At 43.8% G+C, this 18,968-nt stretch overlaps 1 protein-coding gene and 1 long non-coding RNA gene across 6 annotated transcripts; one reads left to right on the forward strand and one right to left on the reverse strand.

Annotated features, from left to right (window-relative positions):
• Positions 1-5,966: 5,966 nt before the first annotated feature.
• LOC100827314 (uroporphyrinogen-III synthase, chloroplastic) lies at positions 5,967-10,949 on the reverse strand. 2 transcript variants are annotated; one of them, XM_014897355.2, is made up of 10 exons: positions 10,714-10,949; positions 10,343-10,430; positions 9,967-10,033; positions 9,546-9,664; positions 9,344-9,439; positions 8,979-9,007; positions 7,268-7,353; positions 6,683-6,817; positions 6,441-6,496; positions 5,967-6,355 (listed from the first exon to the last, which is right to left on the reverse strand). In XM_014897355.2, the coding sequence occupies exons 1-9, from the start codon at positions 10,885-10,887 to the stop codon at positions 6,442-6,444; spliced, it is 849 nt and encodes a 282-aa protein (XP_014752841.1). In that variant the 5' UTR covers positions 10,888-10,949; the 3' UTR covers positions 5,967-6,355; position 6,441. The 2 variants fall into 2 exon arrangements, with proteins under 2 accessions (XP_014752841.1, XP_003558642.1); XM_003558594.4 differs by having other exon boundaries at positions 8,952-9,007; positions 10,714-10,945.
• Positions 10,950-14,579: 3,630 nt separating this feature from the next.
• On the forward strand, positions 14,580-18,775 carry LOC112269783. Of its 4 annotated transcripts, none has more exons than XR_002961823.1 (2): positions 14,580-15,295; positions 17,773-18,775. It is a non-coding gene; the product is annotated as an uncharacterized LOC112269783 (long non-coding RNA). The 4 variants fall into 4 exon arrangements; XR_002961824.1 differs by having other exon boundaries at positions 14,580-15,291; XR_002961825.1 differs by having other exon boundaries at positions 14,580-15,274.
• The last annotated feature ends 193 nt before the right edge of the window (positions 18,776-18,968 follow it).

Consider the following 18,968-nt stretch of genomic DNA (forward strand, 5'->3'; position numbering starts at 1 on the left):
CGTACCTGTATTCAACTTACATTTTCAAATGGGGAAAACGCAATTGCGCTTAACTTGTGTAAAAATTAAACCCAGTAATGTCGCGGCTTAAACTCTCTCTGTGCAGATCATTCGAGTCAAACTTTCTGCTTTCCCTTTTTATTATTAATTGAAGGGCCCAGTTAATTAAGAAAAAGAAAACCTTTTCATTCTAGGATCCCCATTGATCGCTGCACGGAATTATTGAAGCTTTTTTAACATGGACTGTATGCCTGATTGATTGGCCATCGTACGTGCTCGCCTCAAAGCGCTTTGCTGATTTGTTCAAGCGAAGGCCTAGTATATACAACGGGTTTCAGTTGGGAGCTTACAATAATTCCAAGCAAGTGTTACAAAAACTGCCATTATACATATCCGTGGAGAATCCCCGAGCATCAGGCAACTGAACCACGAATCTCCAATTCTCCATCGGCTACCCGGAACAACAACAAAAAAGAATCTCCATCGGCGACTTTATTAATATTAATCTCACGTCAACTTCAGGAAGCCAATGGATATCATGCTCCCGGTAAGCATACATGCAGCATGCTACATAGAAGTTGTTTTGTTTCTTGCGGGTCGCTTTTATAATTAAGGGACCGGGCACATGTGAGATTTTTAATCGTACGGTTCATTGCTTACGCAAGTTAGGTCCAGCCTCTGCTAGCTAGCTGCACACGAACACGGGGAATCTATGGAGTATATTGTTTCCCTCTGCTATATATATATATATAACGCCTCTATTTTCTCCACAGAGAGGTACGCAAAATGTCATAAAAAAATAGTTGGAAGGATGGAGTTCCGGTGTTTAAGTCAAATTTAAAACAAACACATAATTTTATCCAAAACAATACTCGTCAGACTCATTAATTGTATAACATACTCTCTCCATTTGAGTTTATAACGCTCCTATTGAAATTCGTGACACACTTTTACCAATAATTATTTAAATTATATTTAGTATATGTACATAAAAGTTATATCATTAGAAAAAATAAATCAATACGAAACCAACAATATATCTTTTGTGCCGTAATAATCTCATATTACCAATGAAATTTTTAATCAAAGTTGACATAAAATTCCGTGTTTGTCTTGTAAAATCAAACGGAGGGAGTGAATTGCTCCAAGCATAACACATACACGACGATAGGCGTGCGCGTGAGCGGCTGCGCGGTAAGGTCTGACATGGAGTACACAGACCGTATATACTAAAATGTACGCCATCTTGATACCATAATTTATAACTTGTGGTTGCCTCCGGCGACATCCAAACACTTGGATTTCGTTTTCTTTTGCGGGCAATTTCTGCTTTGATTTCTGATAACGGACGATCCGATTGATTGTTTTCCGCGTAGTGTATCCATGGAATATGATGCTCCTTCTAGCCCCATCACTTTACCGGTGCATTCGCATGTTTATCGTCCCCAACGAAAGCAATCCTCGAGCACCGTTATAGAATTGCTTTTCTCCTTCTATGCTAATCATGGTTAGCATCGGAAGCAGAGAACGGAATTCCAATCTCGAAACCCCGCATGATGCTATCTCTCGAGTTCCCAGGCGGCGATCGTGACGATTCATGCGCCGAGACAGGAAAACAAATGGGTGAGAATTGGAAAAAGAAAAATACTCCCAAGCTGGAGTACAGAGCAGATAGCTACTGCACTTGACAATAGTTTGACGCCCGGCCCGAAGTTCAAACCACCCCAGACCATTCTCCGTCGCAGAACCGGGCCTCGGCTCTTTCACTCGACACGTGTGCACCTAACGGTCGATCCAACGGCCGTGGAGTCTCAGCCGCTGACGGAGAAGGGCGCCGTCCCTGTCGTCGCGGATTCGTCACCGCGGCCCGTGCTTACCCGTCCACGTGGCGCGCCGCGGATGGCGTACCCACGTGGGCTCCAGGTGGGTGCAGGTAGGGGATCTTGTGACCGTATTTACGCAGCTATATTTATGGCCCCCCAAAGAATCTAACGGTGGGGCCTTCGTGATTTGTGTGGATTTCAACAAAAGAACTATTTCCTGAGATGAACCCGCAAGAAATTATTTCATAAGGATAACCTTTTTATTTAGCGTCCACATCGAGACGTTATAGAAACTAACAACGTGCCGCATCTTTTGGCGCTATGACCCTGTCAGCGTGGCCAGTCCAGGCCCACACGTGGTCATTTAACGCTTAAGAACATGTATAGCGCGTGTGTATAAGGCGTTACGTCCCGTGTGTACGCGCCTACCTTTTTGCATGAAGACCAAATAGAAACCTTTTTGCATGAAGACCAAATAGAATTGGACATCGCAGCAAAATAATAATTAATGGTTCCCCTTCAGTCTCTTTTGACTGAATGTGTTGCTGCGGATTTAAGCCATTGGCAAGTGCAGACTCTTCATTACCACCTCCGCCAGCCGCAAGCGTAAGAGATATCCAATCATGAGTCTGAACCCCATTTGACACATTCAAACTTGGTTCATCCTGAAGAGGAACGGAGGAAGGTTGGCTCGGAAGAAAAATTTGCAAAGAAGGATCATCACCAGCGAAAGCCAAAGGGTTATCAACCAAGCTTCCATGCATTTCATTATTATTTTGGCAAACTGGAAGATCATGAGCTACAGAAGCCTCCTCTACACCAACATTACAGTCAAGGGAATACTCGTTTGGTGCAATGGTAAAGGAATTGTGCGAACCAACAAAAGTATTGGCTGCATCACCATCACTCTCAATAAACTGGAAGGCTTGTTCCGGTTGAGGATAAGAATGCAGTTGCCAATTAGGTAACTCAAAACCCTCGGCATGGTCGCTTAGTAAAGGAAGGCTACTAGTACCAACGTCAGTATCTTCTTGGTATCTTTCAGTAAATCCAGCACCAGCTTTATGCGCCCCCCTATAGGAACGGAAGGCTTGCATGCAGTAGGTGCGAGAGAGGCGAGACATGCAGGCAAAATAGCGTAGAAATAAGCATCCTAGTCCCAGCTCTCTTTGGTCTTTATGCAAAAAATTAGGCGCATGCGTAACGCCTTACACACAGGCGCTATGCATCAGTACATAGCGCCCTTCTGTTAGACGTTAAAGGACCACGTGTGGGGCCTGGGCTGGCCCCGTTTGGCCATGCTGGCGGGTGTATAGCGCTTAAGAAAGTGGTGTTGAGCTATATATGATAACGTCTCGATGTAGGACGCTAAACAAAAGGGTTATTCATGTGAAATAGTTCCGCCCGGAATTCATCTGATGAAATAGTTCGGCCATCAGGTTTGTTTTGTCGAAATCGACGTGCTTTGTCGTGGTGGCGTGTCGCTTTCCGCTTGGGCCCTGGGGACGATACTAGCGGCTGTGTGGTTCGGTCCTGGAGTTTCCCGGTAATCACAGATCCGCCATTTTCTGTTTTCCGCGAAAGAACAAACCACTGAAGACTGATCTACCCCAACACAAAATAATCCGGCGTCTTCAATTGTGTTACTTACAACCATTGGTAGGCATCTAAATGTGGACTGCAATATCATACCTAATCGTGCCATTTATGTATTCTTGCCGACAGCGTAGAGTAGGTTTCTTAACTTAGACAGATACACCCCAAGGTGTATGTATAAAAAGCCAAGCCCGGAGATATCAGACAAGGTCGCACGCCCATTTTCTTATCTCGTTGAACACGAGTTGGGAAAAGCTAACATCGTTTTCATCTCACCGTTATCCGTAGCCAACCAGGGAGCAAAAGCTAAAACCAGAAGAACACAAATCGGAGCTAGCACTAGCACATGCCAAAACAAGTGTTAACAGCCTGAAACCTACGCTTGCCTCCCCGCTATCTCTAGTCCCATCGGTCCAGACCGTGCTTCGTGTCAATACCATACGGGCCTCGCCGTCGAAATTCACGGGAAAGGCAGGCAACTACACGTGACACCAGCTCACGACTCCTGTACGATTCCCACCGAATCGGGACATTCCTAGTTAGCACTTAGCACAGCAGTAGTAGCGGGGGGTCCTCTGTTGCTGCAGGTTGCACCGCGAAGTGATACACATACAACCCGCGGAACGTGCTTGTGCTGCTGCCCTCGGGACCAAACTGACCGAACTCGCCGGAGTTTCCCTTCTGGGCTATGGAACGGGATGGGCGCGCATGTAGCACGACAGGTCTAGCCTACGGCGTAGCGAAGTAGTAAATGATTCTGCTACTGCCGGTGCCGGTGCCGCTCGGCTGTCGGTTCTTGTCCGAGTGCCGCGGCAGGACAGGACACGGTGCCTTCAACTCCAACGTACTATTCTGTACTGCAGACTGCAGCGCATTGCTGCTTGGTACCAGTACTGCGCGATGGCTTTCTGAACGTACGTGGCTTTTTGAATTTCGATCCCATCGTCGGTCGCTGCCTCTCGCCAACAACAGCTCTCCCTCACTCTGGGCTAATGATAACTGATGATCCTTCCATTTTTTTTTCTTCAAGTACACCTCTTTTGGATTTGCTAGGCGAGAAATTTGTTTTCTCGGCCGAAAGAAACATAGATAAGTACGCGAAAGACCAAGTTAAATCAGCAATAGGGTGGTTGGTTTGGTGGTTTGTGTGTGGTCTGTCTATTGCAGATGACGGATGTTCGATTCTCAACCTGGCACTGTTTTTCTTTTTGCTTGCTAATTTATAACTCGTTTCGTTTTTGTTTGTATTTTTTATTTCTCTTACTTTTTTCGACTTTATATATTTTATATATCTGCACAAACGTAAAATAGCAGTATAAGAGTGAAACTTTAATTGCACGTGAAATTTTAGGTACAATTCTAAACATTGCAATTCCTATGTCAACAATGTGAAAAAAAATCATTTAAAAATCATTTTTTTTGTTAAAATGTCCCTCCCATTTCACCTGTAATTTTTAGAACCGTGCATAATTTCACCTGTAATTTTTAAAATCGTGCATAAACTTTCACATGTAATTTTTTAGAATCACGCATAAACTTTTAGCTGCAATTTTTAGAATCGCGCACAAAATTTCACCTGCATTTTTTAGAATGCGCATAAAATTTCGCCTGCAATTTTTAAAATCACGCATAAAGTTTTACCTGCAATTTTTAAATCGCGCATAAAGTTTTAACTGCAAATTTTAAAATTTAATTGCTATTATTTTTGTTGCCTTTTTTCTTTTCTTAAAACACACACGTACACACAGACACACACAACGCAACGCACGCACGCGCACACACACAGAGCAAGCACGCACACATACAAAGTACTGATCGGACGTTATGCATGCAGCGATGGAGAGCTGGCCGGTCGACTGAGAAATACTATTTCTCAGCCGACTGAGCCCTAGCCAGTCCCTAATTCTTTCTTTCCTCATCGCTAGCCACAGCACGCACGCATGCCCTCTGGTTTATAATCGTTAGTTTACGCAGATAGGGACAGTTAAATACAAAGTGGTCAGGGAATCTACTCGCCCTTCTCAAGGTCATTACAGGGCATAATTAAATGGCACAGAAGTACAGCTTTCTTGGTTAGGCTCTCAGCATCTCACTTACAGTGACACGTAGTGGTTGATGGCAGTACAACACGAGTACTGCTTTATCTTGTTAGCTCTTTGCCCATAAGTTGGTGGTTATCTGGTGTGTGGAGTACTACGATATTCGGGAATAAACAACTCCTTTTCTTGTCCATTCCTTTGCACCAAATTGCCAAGGCCTTTTTGCGGCCTGTCTCCTGCTTTTTCCGCTGTGACGTGCGGTAAAGTCGGCACTCTGAATCGAATATCTCCAGCCGGGAAAGGGGAGGCGAAATTCGAAGTCAGTTTCCAGGCGCATATTTGCAAAGCTGCTGATGCATGCCATGGACTTATCGCTCGTTGTGCGTGCAGACGCCGGCCGCCGGCGAGCAAGTCGTCGTCGTCGGCAGCAGCAGCGGCCAATAAGCATCGCCCGCCGTCAGGTTGCTTTTGAACAGGCATGTGCCTACTCTTAATAAATCAGTGAGGGTTAGACCTGCAACGAAGACGTCGACGTGTGCTTTAATTTGCTTTGCTTTGTTTTCAGGAATGCGCTCTGCTTGCATTCTGGACATGGACGTTTTCCCATCCAGGAGGTTGACAGATACAACAAGGAGCCAAAAGCATCGCTACGAATTTGTCACCGGCTGAAGAGGTCCGTAAACTGAAAAACGTTGGAGTCTTTTGGTGGGTGGGTTGCAGACGGCGCCCGGTATTCTGATCAGCAACGCAACTTATCCCGCAGGCCCTCTTCGACCGGACCGTGTCAACACCCTTGACGTCCACACAACATGTTCCTCCTCCCCCTCAAAGAACGGAAAAAATGCTTCTACAGGCTACGTACAGCAGTCAGCTCGTCTTCGAGATTTTGGGGGCATACTGCAGAAACAACGAAGGCTGTGACGACGACCGAGAGAGACCCAAGAAAAATCCAAGCGGCAGTGTCCAATGACAACAGAGTTACCTCAGTTAGATGATTGCTTATGGGCTCTGAGCGCTTCGAGGATGCTTTCAACCCACCTGCCAAAAGCAACATGGAAAACGATGACGAGTTGGTGATACAATAGTCAAGTGACTACGTAAGTTGTAATAATGTACTGAATGATGAGAACGGCCAGTTCTGAATGTCCAAGAGACCGACTTGTCCAAGACAACAGGATAATGTTGTTCAAAAAAGGGATCAATGATGTGTGCGTCTCTGTTTACCCTTCGAGTCCAGGGATGGTAGGATAGTATATGTTATTCAGGCCGAGTTTCTTGGCTGCTGAGGCAGTCGTCTCGCCTATGCAAGCGACCGAGTTGCTCCATTTGTCAACTTGTGACATGAGATTTAGCCAAGCTCTGTATCACCATGATGCCACAGAACAAATGAAGAAAGTAAAGCACAGCCCAAATGGTTTTTGACAAAATGAAACTAACTTCAGTCAACAAAGGGAGACATATTGTAGGAAAACATCACATCCGAAGTTCCAAGTGATACCGACAAAATTATTATGTGGCTGTGGATCAGTTAATATTCCCTTCTATAAAACAAAAATAAGATCCTTTAAATAGAAATTCATGTTTAAATGCTACTCCCTCCGATCCATAAAAAGTGTCGCCCATTTTGTACTAAGTTAAGACAAATTTTGTACTAAGTGGGCGACACTTCTTATGGATAGGAGGGAGTAGCATCTTATGATCTGTTGCACATAGGCTACCTTACCATCTTATTATGGGGTACTGTGAGATCATGTCAACAGATTTATAAATAATATATAGCCAAAAGCCAAATACAGTTGATGTAGTTACCGGAGTGCAGAAGGAGAAGCTACTGCAACAACTGGTGCTGAAAGAGCAAGCTTTAAAATTTGTGAATCTACGTCTTGTATGGGTACCTGCTTGTAAACACCTCTTCATATATTACCAGGAGTCCAAGTTCATGTACACAATAACTGTGGATATGACGAGAAATTCACGATAACTATGTTCTGTTTCTTATACCCCAAAATCTCTGCTGTGACAAAATATGACGGCCAACCTTAGAGAAAGCAAGTATGACACTGTCAAGTAAGATCAATCAGGCTGCAATGGATATAATATCACAAGGTTGCCAAAGTGCACTAAGATAAATATGGTTCAGTGATAAATATTATCTGATTCAACTGCACTGAGGGAAAGAGTTCACTATAACTCTAGAATCAACCTAAAATGCATGATGTCTGGGCTAAACGAATTCCTCAAAATGCATTTTCCTCCTCTTTTTTGGGTTGCTTCCAACCTGAATCTACTGTTTGGGAGAATTATGATAGGAAACTCAATCCTGGTTTATTCAGTTCAAGCGTTCCTTTGGCACTAAGGAGATGAAACTGTGGGAAGCCTTATGAGTTAGATTGCAGGAAATTTCTGTAACTAACCAGACTGATAGTGTAGCTTGGGCATTGGAGTGTAAAGGGGAGTATACATCTAAATCTTTATATAACTAGCTTGCTTTCCAGGGTATCACTGACCCACAACTGAACCAGATGGGGAGGTTAAAAATTCCTCTAAAAATGTAGAGTTTTTCTTTGGCAGGTTATCCATGATAGAATTCCCACTCGTGAAAAATCCTGCTGTGCCATGGCCCACTGATGACAAGTGCGCTCTCTGTGGGTGTGGGGAGATTGAATCAGTTGAGCTCTTGTTTTTTAATTGTCCTATGGATGTTTTTCTTCAGGGCAGTAATCTGGTAGTCGCTGGGGCTAATTAGCAACATAGTATCTGTGGGAGATATTTTGACTTGGCTTAGGCTCAGTTTGCGGTTGCCGAACTGTGCTGACATTATTTTATAAATTTGGTGTGAAGAAATACGACAAAGTCAGGAAAAACTCAGTTAGCCAAACGGAAAAATAAGCAAAAGCTGGTTGAAAACGCTGGATTTTCAAAATCCACCTCAATGCCAAACTCAGCCTTAAACTTTTTAGATAAGCATTCAACAGCAAAGCGCAAATGGCGACTAACAGAACGATTGGAAGATGCAAGAGGACGATCATCAGGATGTGATATCAGGTTTCATCGAGTTCTTCCTTATTCTGTGTGCTGGCACTGGCGAGTGTCCTATCTCTGGGTAATCCATGTAGGATGTTCTTTTCTTTTGATTGAAGGGTGTTTCTGGGAGCTACAGTTTGGCTGAGGGGATGATTGGTATGTTCTTTGGGCATCTTGTTTGTTGTTATCTTTTCTTTTAAGCTGGTATTCCTGGCCCTGAACAACTTTCACTTTAAAAAAAAGTATGGCATGTTGGTCTGTTTTTCTAAAATAAGTATGAAGCTTAATACGTAATGTACAAAAAAATTAGTACTATATAGTTACTAAAAAAATCAAGCTAAACACGGTAGATACCATATATCACCGGAATAGCTCAAAAGATGCAGAATACTTGATTTGCATACCCATTAGGTAAGACACTGGACCGGAATAAATAAGGAGAATAATTCAAAACAAGTGAAAATCTTACAGTTGTATATGTGTTCAGTCTTGTTACCTCAAACCCTCGTGCGGACAGCCCATTCTCTGCATTGCACGGCAAAATTAAGTAACATATAGCATAAATATTTAATAGTGTAGTTCCGGAAGACGCAAACCACAGGATAAGGAATAGAAAGAGTGAATCAAGTTCATTCATCAACGTTAATGCAAGTAGTTAAAGAAAGCCCTAGCCCTGAAAAAGCAACTACAAAATCAAGTACAAAGCTATTATGAATTTACAATGGATCTATTTGCAAAGCCTGGAAAAATTCATGACTCAATCTGGAAAACAGAAAGGCACAACTTGAAGGGTTAATTTAAAGGGAATGAATATACATAGAAAACAGATAAGTACTCGTTGCAAAAAAAAAAACGACTCACGAATTTCATGGCCAGCCTTCACAGATGCAGGATACAACACTTTACAGGTAGTCTCACTAGTCCTTGGAAGCTCTGAGGCCAAAACTTTGCCCATAGCTGACAAAGAAAAGAATTAAGAATAGTTCAATTCTTAAAATTTTAGAAAGTCTTTAAAATGCATGGGTAGAAATAATTAATAATACAAAGTTATGGGGCAAAATACCTTTGGAAGGAGAAAATGCAACCTCAAGGGATCTATCATCAGAGTGCAATACTTTGTCAAAAGTTCTTGCAGTACCCGCTCCAACAACTGCTATTCGCACCTTAGGGCTTCCAGCAGCCCTATTAAATTATCGTGTAACTTACATCACGTATGATAATGGTAGTTGCAGATTATGTTTGAGTTGCTCCGGTGTATCATGCAGTAGTGATTTGGTTGCAGGAGTGGAGTTTGGTAAAAACTATAAATATGTAAAAGACATCATATATCTGGTTAGTCAATTAATCAATGACATAAAGTGCACGAACCTATGCTGCTACAAGGCACAAACCCAGTTTATGTGGAATGAATTGTGAAACCACAAGTAATTTCTATTTCTGTAGCAACATTGTGCTTAATATTTGCAGTCGTATTTGAATCTTACTTCCATCCCTCAAGGAACACTGTGGCTGCCTCAGGAGATGTTATAGTAATCCAGTCAAACTTTTCATCTGTAAATACAGAATACTGAAGTGACTAAACCATGCCTTCCGTGGTTGTGATCTTCTCAAATCAGTGCAAAGAGGAGAGGAGAAAGAAATGAACAACATAGTACCTATCGGAGCAAATTTATGTACATTGCAACAAAGAAACAATTTAATGTTAATACTCCCTCCGATCTGTATTAATTGTCTCAAATTTGTCTAAATATGGATGTATCTATGCATAAAATGCATCTAGATACATGTAATATTTCGACAACTAATATGGATCGGAGGGAGTACTTTATACTGCTGTGAAAGATATACTGAACTACCTACCACGCAAGAGAACTGAAAGCCTATCTTTATCAGGGCCTTCAACGTGCTGAATAAGAGGAAGCTCCAGAGACTGTACATTATGCTTCTCCTACACAACCGAAATAGAGAATTGAAGTGAATGAACAACGTTTCTCTAAGACCTTATCAAATAGTCTCTCTACAGCTGAACATTTAAAACCCTTCTCTCAAATTTACCAAAATTGGTTCAGGGTATATCACACAGAAGATGGGGAAAGGGGTCACAAATTGGTTCTTGCAACACCCTTCTTCTTGCATTTCTAATCCCCTAAGCTTCCCCCGAAAACCCATTGTACTTGGTCCATACGAACAACCGCAGGAATCCAGGAACTGCACATTGGGAGGGAACTTACTAGCGCTGCGACGAGTTTGGCGTTCTTGCCGAGCTCGCGCGTGACCACGACGTCGGGCGCCGGAGATGAGTGGGCCATGAGCCTCTTCCCCGGGGCACCGGCTCGGGACGTTCCGGCGGGGCGGGCTCGGAGGAAGGCCCCGGAAGGTGGGGCGATGGGGGCGAGGGAGGCCATGGCGAAGCGAAGCCCGAAGACGAGTTTTTTTAGGGAAGGACTCCGAAACTCTAGAGTCTGGACTCGAGTAAGGGGCCCGGGAGGCCGGGAGCCCTATCCGACGCCTACAGCGTGGGCTAGGGAGCCGACGCCCATTAGTATCACAGCCGGGCCAGCCCAATTAGCTAAGTAATGTATTCTTCGTTTTTCTTCTTCTTTTATGTTTATTACGTTTTTCTTTTTATTCGTTTTCGGTTGTTATTTTTTCCAGTTTTGATTTTGTCGCAATGCATGACAGTTCTCTTAAAGTTAGACATTTTTTTAATATCAAGATCAATTTTTGGAGTACACAAATTTAAAAAAAGCATTCTGGATTCGGATTATCCGGGCTTCGTCCGGACTGGAACCGGCTCAGTCCAAAAGCCTTCTTGACCGGTCTCGATAAAACTCGGACTTTGCTCAAACCTGACTTTTCTTAAAGAATTCCGGATCAACATCCCAACAACTAGCTAGAAAAGTTTATTTTAAGGACATCTTTAAGAAGTAACCGGTGATACATGGATACCAAAACAGAAAAGAATATGACATGTAGGTCCATAAAAAAAAGAATAAAAAGACATATTGAAAGAAGGAGAGAATTTTTTTACTATCAACCATCATTGAAGATGTGGTAAGGCAATTTTTTGCTCAAGCCATAACTGAGAGGCAGAGGACGGGTGGGCGAGAGGGGAGAGAACGCGGTCAGTTTAACAGGGGGTAGGTGGAAGATTGACCATGCATCTAATATCTATCTAATATCTAATTAAAATAGCAGAAATTTTATGGTCCAGATTTAACAAAAGTTATTGGACCGTGGAGAAGATTTATCTTAGTATAACCAGAGAACAGTCCGGTCCGAGTAGGAAATCGGTAGGAAATCGACCTCACGTACCTAAATCAGTCCGATCGGTAGTAAAAAGCCCAGACCAGGCCCAATACCGTAGGCCACTGCAGACATCCAAACGCTGGCACCCTTCGCGTGAGTTCTTCCTGTTTTTTCCAGCAACGATGGCCGTTCTCTACAAGAAAAACGACGGCCTATTTTTGCCTCCTTCCCTTCTCCCCACACTGCCGTTCTTGGTCAGATCCATGCTAAACGCTCTTTCCATCATGGTATGGAATACAAACCAATTGGTAAAACCAAGCTACCGATCAGACCAGCTTATTTGGAGAGTTTAAACTCCCAATGACAATCCTTGGTAGTGTAAAGTAACTCGTGCCACGATATGGATGGTTGGTCACATACAAACATCAGATGGCTTATTCCTTCGAAAACCTATAATTCTTTTTAAAAATACACACACTATTTTAGGGCGTACGTGTTTAGGATAGATCCAGCTCCACGGATTTGGTAAAGCACATAGGTTAAATTATCTCTTACGTTGATTTTATATTTAAATGATTAGGATTACCACCGGCGAACGGCGGTGGTGCCGAACCACGAGGCAAGCATTGCAAGCTCAAAACGGAATCAATTAGCCATGTAGGCGATTTTTTTTTTTACAATCTGAAACTCGATGGATATAGCAAATATGTTTTAGTCATAGAAAGGCAAACCTCCGTACCCAGATTGACCGTATCGGACACCGATACAAGGCCTTCAGACTGTAGCCGTGAAACCAAGTGCAAAGTAAACTAATCCACATTTCCAATCTATGAACCAATTAAAAAAGATGACATACGTCAACTATGAAAAAAAAAGATAATAGAAAATTATGTAAATTTATCATATGATGAGACCTTGAGACTCGACACAAAAAGCCAAGACAGAACCGGTTACTTCAACTTCCGGTGAGGTCCTGCGATGCCATAACCACAGTTTATATGAGATGTTTAGTAAATAACTTGATGCTAAAAGAGGATAGATTTGGAAAAAATAGCAAAGAAAACAACATGCCTTAGATGCTAGCAAGCACAATTTATATGAGTTCTTCCTTTACTTCGTCAGATATATGCACAGATACAGATACACCGTGGCCGAATCCTTTCACACGTCAACATCTGTCTGCCGGGAGCAGCACCCTCACAACAGAAATGACAGCCGGAAGCCAATCTACCAAAGGTGCACATAAATCCATGACCACGATCGCAAACTGGACACCTAAAGTCAAACACCTGTCGCTACCAGCCACCGAAAGGAGCAACAAAACTAGACATAACATGCCAAAATAAGGGAGATGTCGTGTCAAATATATTTTTCTCCCTCGAAAAAGTCATATAAGGCAAGGCTTAATAGATACAAATTGGGTTGGATAAAAATCAGATGCTTATATCATCATGTATACAAAAAATAATTAAGGATAAAAATATATAAATATCTATATAGGTCAATGTTTGGTCAATGGGTCCCACACGTGTGAATTGGCATTGACACCTAGACACGATACATGACCGCGGACATTACTACAGAAAGGCTTATCAGTAACGGTTGAAAAACAACATCAGTAACGGTCGGGGCCGCCGTTACTAACTTCGTGTTACTGATGATGAGTATCATCAGTAACGGTCGCTCCGACCAGCTGCGGATCTATTCTTCGTATTTAAACCGCGACACTCATCAGTGGCAGTCGGGATTATCAGTAACGGTCGCGTTCATCAGTGGCGGTCGTCTCTTAACCGACCGCCACTGATGTATCTCGCGAGGTATGATGGTTCATGAGTGGCGGTCGTCTCGCGTGACCGCCACTGATGTATGACTGGGCGGGGACGGGCAGACTCCGCTCTGTTCATCAGTAACGGTCGCGGCCGCGACCGACAGTGACGTTGTTCATCAGTAACGATCGCGCCGTACCCGTTACTGGTGTGCCGCTGCATATAGACCGTTTTGTAGCAGTGGGAGAGTTTTCTTGGCACGGTGATTAGAAGTTACATAGGCTGTCTAGTGTTCGTCGAAGAGTCTCCTCGTCGTATATTTCTGCGGCAGCAAAATCACGTTGAAAGTTAATTAATGGTCGTGGGCAGGCGACGCGAACACTGATCGTGGAAATGGATATTAGCACCCGCAAAAAAAGAAGGAAATGGAGATTAGCGGAGACTCGAGAGGGAACAAGCTGGTGTGGGCGCGCGGGGCCCTCGGCCTAAATTTGTTCCGGAGGAGCTTGCAGGCGGTTCCCTTGAGCGTTCGTTCGTAAAGACCTGATTAATTGGTCGTTCGGTGTTTGACCAGGAGACGGTGGTGCCATATGGCGCCGTGGACAGGCAAACGAGGCATATCACTTCTCCCTTCGATGGGGGGACGAAGCCAAAAACGGCCGAGTTCAACAACCCTTCGCGTTCTCCAGTTTCCCACTGCAGGCGCGGGTCCGGTCAAACAATGATTGGTGGGCGTAAATCCAAACGTGCGTATTTGAAGAGAGAGAAAAAAAGGAAGCAAGCGCTTTTTAGCGGAACATTGAACAGTGTTCATTGACTCCTCGGCGATGAGCGCGCGCGTGTGTGCCGCGAAGCTCCCCAGAGAGAAGATCGACGGTATATATGGCAAAGCGACGACCCCGGGTCCGGCCGGATTTAAAACACACTGCACACGCGCGCGCGCGCTAAAACACGAGTCGAATGTGTGCAACCTACTTGCAAATTAACAATCCACGTTCCACGAGACCACGAACTACCAGATCTCCTTTATACAGTATATAAGCCGAGTCACGACTCTTGCCGTTTCATCACAGAGCACACGCACTAATCTAGCTCGAGGCGTACAGCCAACCAGATCGAAGATATTGAGCTCTTCTCTGGTACCCTGAGATCTATATGGTCCGTCCGTTTCCGTTAATCGTAGGGTTCAAATCGATCTATACCGGTCTCACATGATGAGCAGTGTATTGTACTGCTGGGTCAAATAAAACAGTATAAACCCCACATTTGCGCACGGGCCGGCCCAAGTTTGAAAATGGGCCGCACTTTCGTTTCCTCCGTCTCACCCAGTCGTCCTCGACCCTTACCTTCCCCGATCCAGTGCCGCCGCCCTCCTCTCCACCGATCCAACTCCGGCGCCGCGCCCTCCTCTCCCTGGTTCCAACGCCACTGCCACGCCCTCCTGTGCCCCGATCCAACGCCGCCGCCGCGCCCTCCCATCCCCGGCTCCGACGACACGGCGGGAAGCACCCTTGGCACCTCTTCCCGCCTCCCCGGTGCCCAACGTCCGTCGAGACGCCCGTCGCCGCGGCTCCTGCTCCCGTTGCAGAGGCCCGAAGGACCAGCGGCTGCGCCGTCCAAGGCAACGTCGCGCAATTGCGACTCGCCCTGGCGTTTGCGCGATGCGGTGTCCAGTGCCCGGAGCCTCGCGACGGTTAGCGGTGGCAACGGCTTGCGGCCTCGACAGCGCCCTTATCTGCGACGAGGCACGACGGCGGCAGCATGGCCGTGTGCCACGGTTAGGCACAAAACCTAGTATGTTAGTTTCTGAAGCTTTTCTTATGCAGTTTCTTTCGCATTTATCCTGTAGCCATATAGTTCGATAGTTCTATCGTTGTCAAACGAGTCAGTAATGCAAATGTTTTCAGTAGAGAGTGACGGAGTATTTCGGATGAAAGCAAGAGCATTATTAAAAATTTGATAAGATCGACAAATTCGGCGTGCTCTGATGCTACATGGAACACATGCAGCTTCTGGGAAGCTAAATCAGAAACGAAGTAAAAAATATTTTTGATTAATCTTTGCTGAAGATAAAACACTGAACAGGCAGAACTACGTGACAGGAAACCCACTGACTAGCGCTTGCGATCGAAACGCTAACTATGGGACGAAAACCTGTCCTAGGTTGTTCAGTAGAATACAGAAAAAATAAAATGCAAGTATGAAACCTAAGTTTAATGAAATTGGACTTTAAGAAAATTATGACACTATTTTGGAATGAATCCCTTCTGGTGCCGCATGTCTTCGTACTTGTTCCTCTATTTCTTGCGTGGTATTGTGTTCATCGGCGAATCTACTAGGAGAGCCGGTAGCTGTCGCCTGAACATTATCATCCTGAATAGTAGGGTAGAATTAGTCTCATAGGTGTTCATTAGTCCATACCCGTGTGGTTCAAACTATGTGTGTAACGCTTGTGTAACTCGTGGCCCGTCCAAAAGCTCCATGTTCATCAACATGTAGAGGCCGCATGACATGCTGCAGTTAGAGATAGGTTGTTTTAATTATGCATATTGTAAATACCCAATCCACAATGCACGGTGACGTGTACCATACCCATCCCGTTGTTGGGGTACGTTTTGAACTTGGACTTGCCAAGTATTGACTTTATAATCAGGCCAGTCACTCTTTTCGCACTCCATATGGGATGCTACTTGAAGGTGGGCTTCCATTCCCTTGAGCTGAAAGACATGATCAAAATAATTTTGGTAATAAATGGAATATGCGAGCTAACTTTTTAGGTCGATATGTTTATAGGAAGCATGGAACTTACCATGCTCCGTAATTCCACGTGGTTTTTCTTATAATCTTTTGAATTTGTGCACAGCGAGTCTAGAATTTTCTCCGTTTCTTGGCGCTGACGACGATTGTGTACCAATGCCTGTTATTCTGGTTTCCTGGCAGGAAGATCTGCAATGAAAGTATAAATATTTTTGGACAAGTAAAACAAAATTGACATGTCTGTAGGATAGTTAGACATACCATGTCACTGCAAATGTAGTTTTCCCCCTTTAGAGAATTTTGTTTCAGCAGTACTTGGTCCGTGCATTTTTTATGCTCCCCATCTCTTATTAACATGGTTGCCTCACTTGCCCTCTCGATAAAGACCTTCCCGTCAGCCCTTGTGTCTGGGTTGAGCATGTGCGTCATCCTTCTTATGGCTGCGTCGATGAGCTGGATCGCGTTGAAACATACGAAATTAGCATTTACAATTGCTAACAGCAATATATAGTATATCATAAGTGAACTTACGACGTCGTCCAACCATCCGTTTTGATTTTCAAGTGTGGAAGATGTGAGGCATATCAAGTGTTCTCGATAGATCACCATTTCCTCTATGCGAAGTAATTTAGTGTCTTTAGGTGAGGAATTGACATAGTCAATAACATCTTGCTCCTCTGCGGTAATTTGAGCCACTGGAGTACTCTTGGGTTTCAGAGTACTGTTGCCTTTGGGAGGATTTCTGGAATGTGGAAAGTAAACAAAATCTTTGTTCTTGTGTGACCTGGATCTCCTTTTCCTTTGGGCACGCCCCCCGTGGTGGCTCATTAACGATGCATCTTCATCCCGGGAGTCTTCTATTTCTTCCTGCGTACCTATGCTCTTCGTCTCAGAATTGTCCTGTAAATTGGAGGTATTTAGTAAGAAGAGTCAGTACAGACTCCATTAATTACTGCAAGTCCTTACGTTGAAGTCTTTGCCCAAGTTACGTGCATGGTATATGTATGTTTCTGGACGCATGTTGTCCTGCATAGTTGTAATGTTTGTTAGTATTTGATACTTCAAAAATAATTAGTATACTAATTAGTAATACGCATGTTGACAATGTTGGAGTCTTACATCACTGTTGCGACTGTCTATCCGCATTCTCTTGGATGCAATTTCCTTCTCAAGGGCTGCCATTCTTTTCAGGATGTCTGTTTCGAAAATACGCAGCTCCTCCTGCACTTTCTGGGACATCTCAAAACTCTTCTTTGACAGCCTAATGAACTCCTTTATGGCAGAAAGAAGTAGATCATTAATAGTCTAACACATGCTAAACTATGGACTCTAGCAAACGACTAATTACCGGCCCGGTATTTTCTTCCTTTTCCGGATTATACGGCGGTGACGGTGACCTAGGCTTTTCCCATGCTGCCATTAGGTCCATGATTATCTGAAAAAGGTAGAAAATGTGCATGTTAGTTTTAAACATAGACAGGGACTATGTGTTAAGACTTTTACGAAGGACTTTTGCAGGTACAAATGTGTGTACCTCTCCAGCTTCCCGGCCGTGCTTGTCTAATACAGCTTGGACCTTGTTGGCCTTTGTCTCATTCCAGTGTTGGATGAGGGGTGTCTCCCGGCTGCTGTAGTCTATTGTTCTGTCGAGTCTGTCCGCTCGATTCTTCTCCCAAAACCAGACCTGCAGCATGTAAGAATTGGTAAGTATGTGTCCTCTACATAGTTAAATGTGTACAACCACGTGAAAATAGTGTCAGCCAACTTGGAGCAACTGTAGGTTTCCTTGGAGGTTTATTGTCCCACTCGAGGATGCTCCTCCGGTATCTTGTCGGCGCTTATTGTACTGCCTTATTTCCGACATCAGATGATCGTGTGTGAGTTTCGAGAAGTTTGTTGCCTGAATTGATTCATTGCTGTATACATATTTCAAGTATTCTGCGGAGACATATCGATTTATCGTTGGGCAGAATACGCAGCCAATTGCGTATAGAAGAAAAGACTTGAGACCATGATTGTTGTTAATCATGTTTTCACGCAACCTCGCGAAAGTGATTCTTGTCTCATTTTTATCTTTTATTTCCTCAAACAGGCTTGTCAATTCTTCTTTCCGAGGTTCAAGGATGAACCCACCATGTCCAATCAAACCAAATATGTTTTCAACATCGGTCGGTCTCATCTGCAATGGACATCGTTGGATCATGAAGGAATCTGTATCTTCATGATATGTTTCGGCTATCCACCTACATAAATTTCGGCGAATCGTCATGGGCTCTATCTTCAGTATGTCCTGTAGATTGAGCTTGTCAATATCTGCTAATATTTCTGGATGTAAGTCTTTAATGCCCTTGACGAACCCCATGATTGAACACACTTGGGTAGTCTGATCATTGAAAAGTTAGGCATAATTACATATCTCAGTAAAGGAATGTATAGAAACGACGATGCAACATTGTAAAAGCATAAATGTATATAACAGAATAATCATTTTTATAGTTATATGTCTCCTTACTCTACTTTATTGTTCCCAGTTGTTTTATTGTCAGACTGTTAACTTCTGCAACATCTAATAGTTTACTGTTGCTAATATATTCATGTGATGAGATTGTTACACTTAATCAGTCTACTGCCTCTATGGGTCCTGTGATAAATCCGAGACCATGCTAGGTTTGCCTCGTGAACTTGGACAAAAACGACTACTCCCTCCATGTCCT

This window comes from Brachypodium distachyon, chromosome 1 (assembly GCF_000005505.3).
Source record: "Brachypodium distachyon strain Bd21 chromosome 1, Brachypodium_distachyon_v3.0, whole genome shotgun sequence".
NCBI classification, from domain to species: domain Eukaryota; kingdom Viridiplantae; phylum Streptophyta; class Magnoliopsida; order Poales; family Poaceae; genus Brachypodium; species Brachypodium distachyon.